At 46.7% G+C, this 17,704-nt stretch overlaps 1 protein-coding gene across 1 annotated transcript in view; it reads left to right on the plus strand.

Annotated features, from left to right (window-relative positions):
- The window catches only part of desmb (desmin b), a 30,205-nt gene extending 15,153 nt beyond the window's left edge, over positions 1 to 15,052 (plus strand). The window contains exons 3-9 of the mRNA XM_073046204.1: positions 2,637 to 2,732; positions 3,086 to 3,247; positions 6,068 to 6,193; positions 7,237 to 7,457; positions 8,238 to 8,281; positions 8,386 to 8,456; positions 9,313 to 15,052. Of these exons, the coding sequence (XP_072902305.1) occupies positions 2,637 to 2,732; positions 3,086 to 3,247; positions 6,068 to 6,193; positions 7,237 to 7,457; positions 8,238 to 8,281; positions 8,386 to 8,456; positions 9,313 to 9,354 (762 nt within the window). The 3' untranslated portion in view covers positions 9,355 to 15,052. The remainder of the gene's footprint in view (positions 1 to 2,636; positions 2,733 to 3,085; positions 3,248 to 6,067; positions 6,194 to 7,236; positions 7,458 to 8,237; positions 8,282 to 8,385; positions 8,457 to 9,312) is intronic.
- Positions 15,053 to 17,704: the final 2,652 nt, after the last annotated feature.

The following is a 17,704-nucleotide window of genomic DNA, read 5'->3' on the forward strand; positions in this document are numbered from 1 at the left end:
CACACAAGGACTCTGGAGGAACTCAGCAGATCAAGCAGCATCTATGGAGGGAAACGAACAGTCTGTGTTTCAGGTTGAGGCCCTTCATCTGGACTGAAATCTCCTACATGTAAACACAAGAAATTCTACAGATGCTGGAAATCCAGAACAGCACACGAAAAATGCTGGAGGAACTTGGCAGGTCTGGCAGCTTCTATGGAGAGGAGTATACCGCCGATGTTCCAGCCGAGATCCTTTGTGTTGCTGCAGACTTCCAGCATCTGCTCTCCAACATCCTGCACCTGTTCCAAAGCCTTTAAACCCTCTTCAAAGCCTCTACATCCTTCCTAAAATGTGGCAACTGGAAATGAACTCGTTTTCAATTTAGAATATAGAACTTAGAACAGTCCAGGCCTTTTGGCTCAATGTTCTTACCTTTAACCTACTCTAATATCAACCTAACCCTTCTCTCCTACATTGCCCTTAATTTTTCTTTCATCCATGAGTTTCACCCCAGGAATGCATTGCCTGTGTGGCGGTGGAGGTAGATTCCTTTTACGAGACATTTAGGTAGGCACCTGAATGTCAGGAAAGTGGAAGGATCTGGACATTGTGTTGGCAGAAGAGATTAGTTTAGTTGACCATTTGATTACTGATTTAATAGATTTGGTACAACATTGTGGGCCAAAGGGCCTGTTCCTGTGCTGTACCTTTCGATGTTGTTCTTTTAACTGTTCCTAACGTACCTGCCTCTACCACCACTCCTGGTAGGGTGTTTCACGCACCTACTGCTCTGCCATCTCCCCGATACTCTCCTCCAATCACCATGAAATTATTTCTTGTATGTATTTTAATCAATTTTATTTTATTAAATTTCTTAAAATAAAGTCCTTCACTGCTACGGAGATGCTGGTGTGAAATGGGTCAACAGAAAATGAGGCTTGTCCTGCCAATGGCTGAAGCAATGGTCAGACTGCACTTGAGTATTGTGAACAGTTCTGGGCCCCCTATTTAAGAAAGGATGTCTGGTGATGGAGAGAGTCCAGGGGAGGTTCAGGAGAACATCCCCAGGAATGAAAGGGTTAATGTGTGAGGAGCATTTGATGGCTCTGGACCTCCACTTGCTGTAGTTTAGAAGAATGAGATGGTGGACGGATCTGATTGAAAAATATTGAAAGGATAGAGTGGATGTGGAGAGGATGTTTCCAATAGTGGGGAAGTCTAGGACCAGAGGGCACAGATAGAGTGGAGATGGAGAGGATGTTTCCTATAGTGGGGGAGTCTAGGACCAGAGGACACAGATAGAGTGGACATGGAGAGGATGTTTCCTGTAGTGGGGGAGTCTAGGACCAGAGGGCACAGATAGAGTGGATGTGGAGAGAATGTTTCCTGTAGTGGGGGAGTCTAGGACCAGAGGGCACAGATAGAGTGGACATGGAGAGGATGTTTCCTGTAGTGGGGGAGTCTAGGACCAGAGGGCACAGATAGAGTGGATGTGGAGAGGATGTTTCCTGTAGTGAGGGAGTCTAGGACCAGAGGGCACAGATAGAGTGGATGTGGAGAGGATGTTTCCTGTAGTGGGGGAGTCTAGGACCAGAGGGCACAGATAGAGTGGATGCGGAGAGAATGTTTCCTGTAGTGGGGGAGTCTAGGACCAGAGGGCACAGATAGAGTGGACATGGAGAGGATGTTTCCTGTAGTGGGGGAGTCTAGGACCAGAGGGCACAGATAGAGTGGATGTGGAGAGGATGTTTCCTGTAGTGAGGGAGTCTAGGACCAGAGGGCACAGATAGAGTGGATGTGGAGAGGATGTTTCCTGTAGTGGGGGAGTCTAGGACCAGAGGGTACAGATAGAGTCAACATGGAGAGGATGTTTCCTATAGTGGGGAAGTCTAGGACCAGAGGATACAGATAGAGTGGACATGGAGAGGATGTTTCCTATAGTGGGGAAGTCTAGGACCAGAGGGCACAGATAGAGTGGATGTGGAGAGGATGTTTCCTATCGTGGGGGAGTCTAGGACCAGAGGACACAGATAGAGTGGATGTAGAGAGGATGTTTCCTATAGTGGGGAAGTCTAGGACCAGAGGGCACAGATAGAGTGGACATGGAGAGGATGTTTCCTATAGTGGGGAAGTCTAGGACCAGAGGGCACAGATAGAGTGGATGTGGAGAGGATGTTTCCAATAGTGGTGGAGTCTATTACTGGGGGCACACCCTCAGAGAAAAGGACTTCCTTTCAGAACAGAGTTGAGGAGGAATTTCTTTAGCCAGATGATGGTGAATCTGTGGAATTCATGGCCACAGACACCTGTGGTGGCCATATCATTGGGTATATTTAAAGCGGAAGTCGATAGATTCTTGATTCGTAAAGGAGTCACAGGTTATGGGGAGAAGGCAAGAGAAGGGGGTTGAGTGAGATAATAAATCAGCTATTATGGAACGACAGAGCAGACTCAATGGGACAAATAGCCCAATTCTGCTCCTATACCTTGTGGTGTAATGGCACTGAAATGTGTCCCTGGGTGGCCTTGTTTTCCCAGGATCAGTATCTGGATGCTGGCTACGTTATTTTTGAATGTGCTTAAGACAGCTGGCAGTTGGTGTCAACTTACTGAGCAACAGAGTTAATCAAGGCAGCTGCCTCTCCTTCTCACAGGATGTGGATGCAGCCACACTGGTCCGCTTGGAACTTGAGCGGAAGATCGAGTCCCTCAACGAGGAGATCGCATTCCTCAAAAAGGTGCATGAGGAGGTGAGTCTGAGGCTTTGCTATTTGTCACTCTCTCCCTTCCTGTAAACACCCTTGTAAATTTTCTCTGTACTCTTTCAACCCTATTGACATCTTTCAGTGTATGTTTTGAAGTGCGTATTATAAATAAATGAATCATAATCTGAACCCACATCCTCCAACTCTACTGGCAGCTCATTCCATACGTGCACCAGCCTCTGAGTGAAGATCTTCCCCTTAAATATTTCACCTTTCACCCTTCACCCATGACCTACAGTTCTTGACTCAACCTTGAGTTGAGAGTGAGGGAGCTCCAAGAAAAGGGTTGGGGATTTGCTCTCTAACCATCTCTTCCCCCTCCTTCCTCCTTCCTGCAGGAACTGCGGGAACTTCAGGCTCAGCTCCAGGAGCAGCAGGTCCATGTGGACATCGACATGGCCAAACCAGACCTCACAGCCGCCCTGCGTGATATCCGTGCACAGTACGAGTCCATCTCAGCCAAAAATGTCCAGGAGGCCGAGGAGTGGTACAAGTCCAAGGTTGGTGTGGTGGGAGGTAGGAGGGTGAGAAGGAGGGGTGGGCTCGCTGTGTCATCCGGTGGGGAAGGAGCTCCAACGATGGAATGGGTGGGAGGGTGGTGGTCAGTTTGCCAGTGAGGGGGTTGTGGGGTCAAGGTTGGAACTCTCCACCTGTTGTGTTGGATTATTGGTGGATGATGCCAACCCAGCATGGCTTTCCCAACTGATGGGCTGAATGGTTTCCTTCTGTCTGAATCAATTACTGACAGCCATTACCGTCTGGTTTGGTGCCACATCCTCTCACAATACTTGAAAACTCCAGTGAATGGTCAGGTCAGCAGAGAAGGTAATTGGCTGCAGTCCAGTGTCACTGCAGGACTTGTGCAGGATTTAATTTTAATGAGCAGGATGGTACCACGTAAACAGCCCTCCCCGCAGCCATAAGTCTTTCGGGAGTCATAACATGGTGGATAAACATAACTCTCTCTCAGACTGTTATCAGGAACAAATGTCCTGGCCTGTTTCCTTTTGTCTCTCTTACTCTCTCGTTAGCAGCATCGAAATAGTAACAGTTTGCGATTCTCCAATGGCATGGGCAACTCTGCACCCTTCTGCCCATAAGAGTTGTTCATCCTTCGTAACAATATAATTAAATTAAACTAGTGCAAAAAGAGAGCCAGAAAAAAGATCCGATTAGAATGTCTTCTCTGGCACAACTGCAGAACTTAGCGAGATCATGAAACTGCGAATAAAGGATCTGTATATGGCAAATATAGTTCTGGTTTAAGATGGCGCTACTGAGGACGAGTGACAACTTACTGGTGGTTTTCAAAGTAAGATATCCAACCAAGTACTTTATCAATAAACTTTTTCTGTAAATAATTATGGTCAATGTTCATTGCGAACAATAAAGAGGTGAGTAAAAGCTGGTTGAGGGTCACAACGTGCATGGGAGTGAGGTTGAGGCATGTTCAGGATGGTGTCTGAGCTGGAGCGAGCAGACTGGAGCCTATCCACCTAAACTGGAAGCAAGGTTTGATTGATCTAAGTGTCGGGCTGATTTGGAAATGTCTGTATGGACCGAAACGTGGTGGCTGGGTCCGGGCCCAAAACATATTGAAGTGAAAGGGCCATATACAGATCCTTTATTCGCAGTTTCATGATCTCGCTAAGTTCTGCAGTTGTGCCAGAGAAGGCATTCTAATCGGATCTTTTTTTCTGGCTCTCTTTTTGCACTAGTTGTTTAATTATATACATATTTCTCTGGGCCTAGAGAGCGGAATGGTCTGGGCCTAGAGAGCGGAATGGTCTGGGCCTAGAGAGCGGAATGGTCTGGGCCTAGATGGATTGAAAAGGCAGTGTGTCGGGATTGGGCTGGTTCTGCTCACTGCTTTGTGATGTTTATTCTGCTCTGACGCGGAGGCTGTGGGCCTGCTCTCATCAGGGGTGGTTGATAAGTTCGTGGCCTAAGGTAGAAGGAGATGAGTTATCAACTTCAAACTTCCTGCATAATCACTCAAAGAATTGAACTTCACATGCATGTAGCGAGAGCTGTATAACTCATCTTCTACCTTAGGCCACGAACTTATCAATCACCCCTGCTGTGGACTCTTTCTGGAGCTCCAAGATCCGTATGCTCCACGACCGCTGGACTAAGTGTGTAAATGTAGGAGGGGACTATGTTGAAAAATAAATGTGCTAGGTTTTCTAAAATTGATGCCATCTACCTTAGGCCACGAACTTATCAATCATCCCTTGTAAAAGCAAGGTTGTGATGTGTGGCTTTATAAATCACTGGTCAGGCTGCACTTGGATTATTGTGAGCAGTTTTGGAAGGCCTAGCTAGTGGATGTGGGAAGGATGTTTCCTGTAGTGTGAAAGCCTAGGACCAGAGGGCATAGCCTTGGAAAAGAAGGATGGCTCTTTAGAACAGATATAAGGGGGAGTTTATCTAGTCTGAGGCTGAAGTTACTGGGTATATTTAAAGTGGAGGTTAATAGATTCTTGATTAGTAAGAGTGTCAGATGTTACGAAGAGGAGGCAGGAGAATGGGGTTGAGAGGGATGATGGGCCATGATGGAATGATAGAGCAGACATGTTGGGCTGAATGGCCCGGGTCTCCTCCTTGGTCTTGTGGTCTAAATGCTTTTGTCTGTGTGCCATCCAGACTCATCATTCCATATACGTCCACCAAGAGTAACAAGAAACATTGAATGCAGAATATAGTGCTACAGTCAGAGAATGTGCAATGCAGGTTTTTAAAAAAATTAATTTATTTGTCACATGGTCAAAGTAGAAATATATGACCATATACAACCCTGAAATTCACTTATTGTGCTCATACCAAGTAAATCCACAGAAGCAATGAAAAAGGATGGACAAACAACTCATGGGCAAAAGACAATGAGCTGTACAAATACAAACGAAAAAAGGAGATAATAATTATTGAGAACATGTGATGAAGAGTTGCTGAAAGTGAGTCCGTGGAATGTGGGAACAGTGCTGTGATGGGGCGAGTGAAGCTGAGTGAAGTTATCCCAGTTGCTTCAAGAGTCTGATGGTTGAGGGGAATAACTGTCCCTGATCCTGCTGGTGAGAGTCCTGAGGTTTCCATACCTTCTTCCTGATGGCAGCCTGGCCTGGGTGAGGGGGTCCATCGGTGTATGTACATCAAAATAAGCTTCCGATCATGGCTGGATTCAATACAGTGTCAGAGTGCGGGTGGTGATGGGAGGGTGCTACTTCCATAAGGAGGGGCTGCTGTACGATGGGAGAAGAGGGTCAGAGTTTGAGGCGGACCACCATGATTCACTGCCTGCCCTCCCTCGTCTCTGGTCACAGGTAGCAGATCTGAATCAGAGTGCGACCAAGAACAATGATGCCTTGCGCCAGGCAAAGCAGGAGGCGATGGAGTTCCGTCACCAGATCCAGACCTACACCTGTGAGATCGACTCCCTCAAGGGATCCGTGAGTATCTGCTGGTTTCCCCCGCCCGTCACCGAGTGCTCTACCACAAACCCATGCACCTCCACACCACACTTCACCAGCTGGTGAGAAATCCGAGCTGCGACACTGAGTAAAGTCGGCATTTCAGAGAGAACGGTGGCAACCTGTAGGCACATAGGGACATCCCACACTTGCTCGCTTACTTAACCCCTACTGGGGCATGGACCGCCAACAGCAACTCGACAGAGCCCTCTGCCCTGGGCCAGACTTTCAGGTCATCCCGAGATGCAGCCCTTTCTCCTAGATCCTTCCTCTCCCAGGAATGAGGTCTTTGGAGCTTCTGTAGCTCTGGGTTGTCATTGTCCTGCCCTTTTTTTCACTATCTCAATTCTAAGGCCACAAGATGAAGGTTGAAGCAGTCTGTGGCACCACTCAGTTTCTGGGAAGTAATTACCTGGTAACTGATCCTGAGGAAGGGTCTTGGCCTAAAATGTTGCCACTTTATTCCTCCCTGTAGATGCTCCCTGACCTGCTGGCTTCCTCCAGCATCTTGTGTGTGTTACTCTGGATTTCCGGCATCTGTAGAACCTCTTGTGTTTATAGTTACTTGGCAAACTCTCTGCAAATAGATGAGTTATTTTTAATTCATTCACAGTTCCAAGCCAAGTGTCACTCGAGCATCTTGAGCCACGGAGAGATACAGCATGGGAATGAGCCTTTGGCCTACAGCCTCATTACTGACCATTGCCACCCATTTACGCTGGTCCAACATACAGCACAGAAACAGGTCCTTCTGTCCATCTAGTCCATGCCAAGCTATTACTCTGTCCCACCTATCTGACCTGGACCATAACCTTCTATACTGCTCCTATCCATGTACTTACCAATTGTTTATTCCTCTCCATAGATGCAGCCTGACCTGCTGAGTTCCTCCAGCATTGAGTGTGTGCCCATGTGTGTGTGTTGGTCTGGATTCCCAGCATCTGCAGAATGTCTTTGTGTTTCTGATTTTGATTTTGATTCTCCTGCTAGTTCTGTTTCTGATTCCGACCTCTTCCCTGCAGAACGAGTCGCTGATGCGACAGTTGAGGGAGATGGAGGACAGGTTTGCTAATGAGGCAGCAGGTTACACAGACACGATCGCGCGGCTGGAGGAGGAGATCCGTCATCTGAAGGACGAGATGGCCAGGCATCTTCGAGAGTACCAGGACCTCCTCAATGTCAAGATGGCGCTGGATGTGGAGATTGCTACCTACAGGAAGCTGCTGGAGGGAGAAGAGAGCAGGTGGGTCCATGGTGTTGGCAGTCCTGTCCCTCTGTAGTGTGACCCTCCCTCATACTGTCCCTTTTTGTTTACAAATATATAAAACTTTATTCAAATATGAATCGCATACAAATATTATGGGTTACAATACAGTTAAGGAATTAAAATTAAAATTGAGTTATTGCCATCTATAGCAAACTCATTTCTCTGGGAGGCCCAACGTTCAAGGATATACCCCATCCTCGCATGCTCCCTCTCCAAGGATACCCTAGCACAATTGTAGCCCCTGAAGAGGGGCAGGTAGTTGGCTCGGGCAGTGCCCTCAACAGCCCGCTGTCTAGACCCATGAACGGCCATCTTGGCCAGGCCCAGCAGCAAGCCTACCAGGACGTTCAGTACCACCCCTTGCACAGTGTGACACTCCCTCAGTACTGCCCCTCCCATATTGTGACCACCTCCTCCCCTGCCCCTCCAGTACTGTTATGTTCTGTTACTCAAAAACGTAAAACTAATTGAAAGAAAAACATGAAGCCGGGGATAACTGTGTACACTCAGTTTTTACTTTAGTGAGGTGCACACTAATGACTTGGTGATGTAATGACGTATGCCATTCACGTATTTTTACGTGTAACCTGTAATGAGTTATGTAAACAAAGAATGCTTGGTCAAACAATGTTTACAGTATTACTGAAATATTAAATGCACAAGTCCAGCCCCTCCCTCACCTCAGTTCCTCTGACAGTGTGTCAGTTCTCTGGCCTGGTAGTCTTTGTGATCTCTCGTTATTCGATTTTATTTTAGGATCGTGATGCCTGTCCAGTCGTTTTCAAGCCTGAGTTTCAGAGGTACGTTAATCTCCCGCTCCTAACGGTATGAGCTTCATTCCTATGGCTGTTACTGTCAACAAGTCAGGGATGCGGGAGTAAACTTGTGATTCATTCCGTTCCAGAGACCAGTCCTGAGCAGCTCCACACCAAAAAGACAGTGACCATCAAGACTTACGAGACCAGAGACGGAGAGGTGAGCGTCATGGTGTGTTCGGAGGGAGAGAGAAAAAGAAGAGCAGGAAGGGGAAGAAAAGAGAGAAAGTGAGAGAGGGATGGAGGGAGAAGAAGAGAGAGTGAGGGGGAGAGGAAAAAGTGAGGTGGGGAGAGGGAAAATGAGAGAAAGTGAGGGAAATGGGGAGAGGGAATAGAGAAAATAAGCAATAGAGGAAGGAAAGAGGAAGCAAGTGAGAGAGAAAGGGAGTTAGGGAGAGAGAAAGATGGAAAGTGTGAGAGAGGGAGAGGGAAAGAAGTGAAAGTGAGAGGCAGAAGAAAGAAGCAGAGAGGAAGACAAGACAGTCAAAAAATACAGATTTTTTTTTTTAAAGAGCTTGAAATTGTATGACCCTCTTGTTACTACAGGGAGTCCTAGATGTTTTGGACCATGTGGATAAAATTGAGTTACCTTCTATGGAGTGTCTGAAGCTGAGGGAAGACCTGATAAGAGGATTAGAAAATCATGAGAGGCATAGATAGACTAGAGAGCCGGTACCTATTATCCCACGGTCAAAATGTCAAATATTAGGGGATGTGCATTTAAGGTATGGGAGGGAGCAGCTGAAAAGGAGATATGAAGGGAAAGAATGTTTAAACACAGTGGGTGGGTGCATGGCATTTGCTGTCAGGAGTAGTGCTAGAGGGTAATCCAATGGAGGAGTTTAATATTCTTGGATAGGCACATGAATACGTAGAGAATGAAGGGATATGGACAGAAGAGACTAGATTATATTAAATTAGTTTTATTTGTCACATGTACAACTCTCTCCACCCCTCCCCACTCCACCCTGTTCCAACCACTAATGTGTTGTTCTCTCCCTTTCTCACCCCACCAGCTGATCAGTGAGTCGTCACAGCAGCAACAGGAGCTGTCTTAAACCCCAGAGCGAGAGATGTACCGGATGTGTCACCTGACCCTGGATTCCCTGCCACACCTTCCCACACCCCTACCTCACCCCACCACCAGCCATCTACCAGGTTAACAGCAGCAACACACACACACGCGAGCACAGGACGGGACAGCGACAACGCGCCTTAGAACCCAGCCAAAGGGAGCTGTCGGCCAACGTTAGTGGAGAGTCACACGTTGTGTGGCTTCGAAGACCAAGGGAAAGAGACGGTCCGATTTCATAACATGGACAACGCCCACCTAAGAGCAGAGGTATCGAGGACTTGACCATCGCAGCAACAAGAGACTCTTTCAGGAAGGCCACGTCTGCCCCCATGTCTCATTTCCACTCCCCTGCCCGAACTTGAGGTTCCGGATTTTTACAAATATCCACCTGTCTGTCTTAAACACCCTCAGTGATGGAGGCTCCACACCCAATCAAGCAGCAGAGGTTATGCCCCTCCCATGTCAATAACGTATCAAGAATTGGACCAGAGTGTGCAGGAGTACGGGACAGTGTGAGGATTGGTGGGGAAACGCCCAACAGCATCTGATGGGCCCCCATTCCCTCCTCGGCACAGAAGCCATCCCTGGATTTCCCAAGGGGAAATCGGGATGGGCCAGAGGAAGACTCCGATCATCCTGCCATAAGACCATAAAATATAGAAGCCAAATTAGGCCAATCATCTGCTCTGACATTCCATCATGGGTGACTTATTACCCCTCTCAACTCCATTCGCCTGCCTTCTCCCTGTAACCTTTGACACCATTACTAATAAGAGTCTGTCAGCCTCTGCTTTAAATATCCCCATTGACATGGCTTCCACAGCATTCTGCGGCAATTAGATTCACCACCCTTTCCCTAAAGAAGCCATCATTGATTCCCATTCCACTGCTATCGGCATTAGAATTGGTTTATTATTACATGTACTGAGGTAGAGTTAAAAGCTAGTCTCAAATATTGTTCATACGCATCACTTCATATTCTATCTAGGTAGCCTCCAACCTGCATATTGATTTCTCCAACTTCTGGTAATCTCTACCCCTCCCTCCTTCTCTCTTTTTCCATCCCACATTCTGGTCCCCTTCTCACGCCTCTCTTTTTACCTGCCCATCACATCTCCTCCTCTTTACTCCATGGTCCACGGTGCTCTGATATCAGATTCCTCCTTCGGCTCTGTACCTCTATCACCCTATCCCCTCCCAGCTTCTCACTTTATCACTCCTCCTCCACCTACCCATCTTCCTTCCTCACTTGGTCTCACCTACCACCTGCCAGCTTGTAATCCTCCCCCTAACTCCTACTTTCTTATTCTGCCTCAAGATTTCCAGCATCTGCAGAATATCTTGTGTTCCTATTCTGCCTTCAGCCATATTTTTTCCAGTCCTGATGAAAGGTCTCGGCCTGAAACACCAACTGGTTTTTTTTCTCCCCTCCATAGACACTGCCTGACCTGTTCAGTTCCTCCAGCATTTTGTGTGAATGCTCAAGATTTCCAGCATCTGCAGAGTCTCTTGTCTATTATTCCATTACACAGGGTATTGAGGTAAAACAATAACAGAGGAACTGCAGTGCAGGTAATCAATAAGGTGCAAGGTCCTTTCTCCGGGAGGATCAATTGGCCACGTTCAACAGAGATTTGCTGGGGACCACTGGGATATCCTAACTTGGGCATCCCTTGGACTTCCCTCTGCCATCACCCTCCTCAAAATAAATCTTTCTGTAGGAGGGTGATGGCGACATAGTCATCTCTAGGCATTGTTCTTGGAGGATCCATTGTGCTCATGGCTTTGATGTAGATGTTTGAGCCAGTTTGGCTAATTCTTAGTGCATTGTGATATCCTTCCATACTGAATTTACAGCCTCAGAATGGTCATTTGCTCCCTCTGCATGGTGTTCCTACTGTCGACACCTTCTATCAATCCTCCCTCCCTCCTCTGGCTCAGAGTCATGGGAAGACACAGCATCCAATCATGTTACTTCAGCCCAACGATTCTGTGACAGCCAACAGCCACTCATCTACCCAGTTTCTGAGTGAGCAACATGGAAGCATAGCGGTTAGCGTAACACTATGACAGTAAATGGAACGGACTTGGATGGGCTTGTTGGACGGCATGAAGTCGTCGGGCCTGTTTTGGTGCTGTATGGTTCAATCTGGAGATGGTGGGGGGGGGCAGGTGAGGTGGGAAGGGGAATTCCATTTTTCTTCAGTGCCGAAGTGATGCAGTGGTCAGGCACTCTCTGAACTCACTCCCAATGCTCTGAGGTCACTTCCAGAGGCCGGTGGTTGCACCTCAGTCCCACCCACACTGGATTATGGGTGAAGGGACACCTGCTAGAACATAGAACAGTGCAGCTCTGCCCCTTTAACCCCCAATGTTGTGCTGCCATTTTAACCTATTCTAAGATCAATCCAGCCCTTCCCTTCCACAATCTCTCCATTTTTCTAACAGCCATGTTCCTTAAATGCCCCTAATGTGTCGACTTCTACCACCACCCCTGGCAGCGTGTTCGATCCAGCCACCGCTCTCTCTGTACTAAAAAAAATGAGCCTGTATCCTATCCCTCCCCCCACCCGCCACCATCAATGTAATCATCCAAACTTCTCCTAAATGCTGCAGTTGAACCTGCCATTTTAGCCGGCAGCTTGTTCCACTCTTGCACTACCTTCTGAGTGAAGAAGATTCCTGATCCGGTTCCCTTTAACTCTTTCAGTCATCGGCCCGCATCCGGCTCCCTCAGGGGAATAGCTGAAGCAGGGTGGGCTTTAAGGGGATGGATAAACAAGGGAATGCACGGGGGATGCCGGGGTTCGAGGCTCTGGCAGCCGGAGATGCGGCCACCAAAGGACAGTGAACAAACCTGGGGAAGAGCCAAAGGCCAGGACTCGATGGGAGTAAAGATCGCAAAGGGAGGAGCAAAGATGGTGGAAGAGTTGTAGAAATCAGTCTGTGTCCAGGGTAGAGGTACATTATACATTGTCACATGTACATGGAAACCTACGGTGAAATGCGGTGTTTTGCTTCAATGGCCAACACAGTCTGAAGATGTTCTAGTGTCGCCAAGCTTCCAGCACCAACATAGCATGCCTAACCTCACTAACCCTAACTTGTAGCTCAGTGGAATGTGAGAGGAAACCAGAGCACTCGGAGGAAACTCGCGCAGATTTGGGAAAACGCACAAACTCTTTAAAGATCAAGAGAATTGAACCCTGAACTCTGACACTGTAAAGCATATATGTCAAACTCAAGGCCCACGGGCCAAATCCGGCCCACGGTGGAATTATCTTTGGCCCGCGAGATAATATCTAATTACTATTAAAGCTGGCCCCAGTAATCGAAGCGCCTATGGCGTATGATATGGCTAATGCTGAGTTTATTCAGGTACCAGGTTTTCAGGGTTTTTAGTGTTTATTCGGCAGTCTTCTTCATAAGAAACAGAATTTGTAAAGTGAAACACTTTGTAGTTATAGCAGAGACTGAGACACATGAGAGCAGGCTGAAAAAACGGAGGCAACGAAAGCTGCGTTCACACGCGTCCGAATGATCCGGCCCGCATGAAGCTGCATTTTGCTCAATCCGGCCCGTGACCTAAAATGAGTTTGACACCCCTGCAGTGTAAAGCATCTAGGCTGCTATGCTGCCCTGGATTGGAGGAGAGTAGGGACTGTGAAGGGTTGTAGGGGCAAGAGGAGGCTACAGAGGAAGGGAGGGGCATGGACAGCAAAGGAGGGCGAGACCAAGGATAGGTGCGGGTCGGGAGTAGGGGGTGGGCGAACAGGACTTGATGTGGGCTGGGACACTGGGGGTTTGGGGGGGTGAGTGCTGGTCTATTCCCCCCCCCCCCCCGAGGTCTATTCCTGCAGTACCATCAACACCAACCTGCCAATAGGCAAGCCAACTAATCAAATCACCTTGATCAAGAAACCCCCCCCCCCCCCCCCCAGACCAAGCACCAACCATGAACTGAGTTGGTTGGTTACTGGTTCCATTTGTCTTGAGTCACCTCTGCACACTCACACCTATCATCCTTCACCAGGCCTGGAGAAGGGTCATTCTCCATCATTTATTAGAACATAGAACAATACAGGCCCTTTGGCCCACAGTGTTGTGCTGACCATTAAACCTATTCTAAGATCAATCTAACACATAATCTGTATTTTTCTATCATCCCATGTGCGTATTTCAGAGTCTTTTAAATGCCTCAAATGTATTTGCCTCAACCACCAACCCCGGCAGGGTGTTTCACATACCTACCACTCTGTGTTTAAAAACACCTAACATCACCCCTCCTATGCTTTTCTCCAAACACATTAAAATTAAGCCCCCTCCTAGCTGCTGTTTCTGCCCTGGGTAAAAGTTACCGGATGTCCACACTATCCATGCCTCTTATTATCTTGTGCACCCTTGTCAAGCCACCTCTCACCCTCCTTCACTCCAAAGGGAAAAGCCTAACCTCACTTGACTCACCCTCATAAGACATGCTCTCTAATCCAGGCAGCAACTTGGTAAATCTCTTCTGTACTACCTCCATTCAGGGTGTGATGGTACACCGGCCAACTAGATCACTGCACCAAAATTCAAGGAGTTAAAAGTATCTGAATAAAATTTCATGGAAAATTACATTTTCTTACCATTTATAGGCAGTGGTTTCAGGGTAGAGCAGGCGTATAAAAACTTTCTATAGTTAATTTAGTAGAAAAGGTGAGCATTTAATGCACAAGTCTTTTCCAGCCCATCAAGTCTGTTTGAAAGAGATGCCCTCTTCGTCTGCTCTAAGATCTTACTTCTCATCTATGAAAGTTTGGTCTCTTAACAAGGTCCTGTTGAAGATCCTCTTGGATTTTTATTTTATTTGGAGACACAGTACAGTATCAGGCCCTTCTATCTAAACATGCCACCCAATTACACACATGGCCAATTGATCTACTAACCTGCCTGTCTTTGGGATGTGGGAGGAAACCTACATGGTCCAGGGGCAGTGACAGGAATTGAACCTGGGTCACGATGCTGTAATAATGTTATGCTAATCTCTGTGCCATCCCAATTTGGCTCCTTGAAATGGGAGAACGGTAAAGTTTCACTGGATGGATTTTTGTTGCGCCATACTTTAACTCAGTGGCCTCTCTGTCCTGGTGAAGGGCCTTCTGTCTGTTCCAGGAAGAGAGAGATGGGGTCTATACTCTGACTTCAGATGAACATATTGTGATCCCATTGAAATGAATTCTGACAGGGCCTGAGGGGTTAGAGGTGGAGCTAATGACCTGGTCGTCAACAGTAACGGGCCACTGACTCAAAATTCAGACAGAAATGGATGGAGTTCCTTCATCTGGAGTGCAGCGAGTCTTTTGAATACTTAGTGCAGAAGAATGGTGGAGCCTCGATCAGAGATGTCAAAAAAAATGTTTGGACGTTGTGGGATTTAGGAGATGTGGAAAGAGACACAGAGGTGAAAGGGCAGTCATTTTATTGAAGGATTGTCCCTTGCAAGAGACAAAGTGGCCTCCTTTTCTTTCTTCTATGCTGTTATTGTATATTCTTCCAGGCTGCGACGCCGCAGTGGGTAAAATCGGGTTCCCATCACTCACCTGGTCCTGTGGCAGCCTCTCTGCCCTGGCGACCCTTCTGTCTCCGATAACCGTTTCTCTTTTGTAGATGTGAACACTTGTATTAAACCTCCACTTCCACCTGCTGCCTCTGCTTTTTCCTGTATGTCTGTGTGTACAGTTAACGCATTGGTTGTAGAGCATGACGGTATAGGTTTATTATTCCATACGTACTGAACTATAGTGATAAACCTGGTTCTGCAAGTCATCCATACAGTTCATTATACTGATGTGATTAGCTTTTTTTCATAAGTTCATCGAAGCATACAGTAAAATGCGTCATTTGCAGCAATGATGTGCTGGGAGCAGCCTCCCACCATGGCCTTGCTTCTGGCACCAATGTAGCACGCCCACATCCCTAACCCTGACCCCTATGTGTCTGGAACGTGGGACAACGTAGTCACAAGGAAAATGTCCAAACTGCTTCCAGGCTGTGGTGGGAATTGAACCCCTGCTCTTGCAGCTGGTGCTGTAAAGCCTTGGGATGACCAGTGGTGGAAAGGAAAAGCAGTAACGGGATGCTGAATAAAGTGTCACAGTTGCAGAGAAAGTGCAGAGCAGGGAGGCGGTAAGATACAAGGTCAGGATGCTGTAGATTGAAATTGGTAAATTAGTTTATTATTGTCACACAGTATGTACCCAGGTACAGTCAATAACTTGTATTCTGTTCATACAGATCAAATCTTTACACGGTGCATCGAGACAGAATAAAGCAAACTAACAATAATGCAGAATAACGTATAAAAGTCATTGAACAAGTGCAAGGTCTTAACAAGGTAGACTGTGAAGTTAAGAGTCCATCTTATCACTCAATGGTCTTATAACAGCAGGGTAGAAGCTGTCCTTGAGCCTGGCGGTACATCGTTTCAAGCTCTTGTATCATCTTCCCAATGAGGGAATGTCCAGGCTGGGTGGAGTCCACTCAAATCGAGTTTATTGTCAAGTACGGTGAGGTACAGGTTAAATGAAAAACTTGCAGCAGCATCACAGGCATGTAGGTACAGGCAACACACGTAGAATATAAATTATACCACTCAGTTTAAAAAAAAAAGAGAGAAAGAGGCTGTGCAGAACAAGATTCTGGCAAATTTCTACAGGTGTAACATGGAGAGCACTTTGACTGGTTACGTCACCGTCTCATAAGGAGGCTCCAATGCACAGGCTCGGATAAAGCTGCAGAGAGTTGTAAACTCAGCCAGCTCCATCACAGGCACTAGCCATCTTCCAAAAGGCAGCATCCATCATTAAGGACCCCCATCACCCAGGACGTGCCCTCTTATTACTACCATGAGGGAGGAGGTTTAGGAGCCTGAAGACACACACACGTCATTTTAGGAACAGCTTCTTCGTACTTCTGAAAAGTCCATGAACTATTTTCCTAATGAAGGGTCTCAGCCCGAAATGTCAACTGTTTATTCCTCTCCACGGACGCTGCCTGACCGGCTGAGTTCCTCCAGCATTTTGGCGTGATTTGCTCTGGATTTCCAGCATCTGTGGAATCTCGTGTGTTTATGTTCACTATTTTTGCTCACTTTTTGCACTACTTTTTTATATTGATTTCTTAATTTAGTTTATAGCATATTTTATGCATTACACCGTATTGCTGCCACAAAACAACAAATTTGATGAGGTTTGTCAGTGAAAATAAACTTGATTCTGATTCTAAAGATGTAGTCCATGGAGGTGGTCTGCAGTTCCATTGCAAGGGTTGTGCAGGTCCATTCAAGAACATAATGCCTGTAGGAGAGTAACTTCTGTACCTTCTTGGATGCTAAGAAATTGAACAAACAGGGTTGGATCACAGGTCAACATGATCACAAAACCCTGTGTTGCTGTTCACAATGTACCTGCTCCATGTCTGACATTCACTGATAAATCGAGTCATACAGCTCAGAAACAGGCCCTTCAGCCCAACTCGTACATGCTGACTGAGGTACCAGCCTGCGTTTAGCCACATCCCTCTGAATCTTTCCCACCCACGTACTTTTCAAAATCAAGTATTTTCAAAGTGTATATGGTAAATGGCTCTATATACTTCCCTGATATTCATTTACTGGCAGTTATTTACAGGAAAATAAAGAAATATGATAAATTTATTAGAAGCATTAAAGGTTATGGGAAGAAGGTAGGAGAATGGATTTGAGAGGGATAATACTTAAGCCATGGTAGAATGGACCCGATATCCCAAATGGCCTAATTCTACTCGAGGTCTAGTTTATGAAAAGCTTCACATAAGCAGACTGAGACTGTTAAAAGAAAATAAACTGTGCAGATAAAGAAAATAATACTGAGAGCAGTTGTAGAGTCCTTGAAAGTGAGTCTGTAGGTTGCAAAATCAGTTTGGAATGGATGTGTGCACAGGTGCAATGAAGTACCTGCTTGCTGCAGTGTCACTGGCACATGGCGCCACACAAACAGGATTCATGAGAAAAACAGAAATATAATATTTACAAGCAAGAACAAGAAGGAAATCCACTTCAATGCAAAGTGGTGTTGCTGAACTGTAGGGATTGGGGTTGAACAGTTGGTTTGAGAGCTGAATAGATAAGGGGAAGTAGATGTTCTTTGGACCTGTTGGTGTGGGACTTCTTGCCCGACAAGGAGATGGTATGGCCCGGATGCGGTACCTCCTGAAGATGCTGTCATTGATGGGGGGGGTGCTTGTGATGTGTCCACTACTCTCTGCGGCCTCTTGCATTCCCATGTGTTTTTCTGTACTGGAATGAAGTAGTT

Source organism: Hemitrygon akajei, chromosome 5 (genome assembly GCF_048418815.1).
Source record: "Hemitrygon akajei chromosome 5, sHemAka1.3, whole genome shotgun sequence".
Taxonomy (NCBI): Eukaryota; Metazoa; Chordata; class Chondrichthyes; order Myliobatiformes; family Dasyatidae; genus Hemitrygon; species Hemitrygon akajei.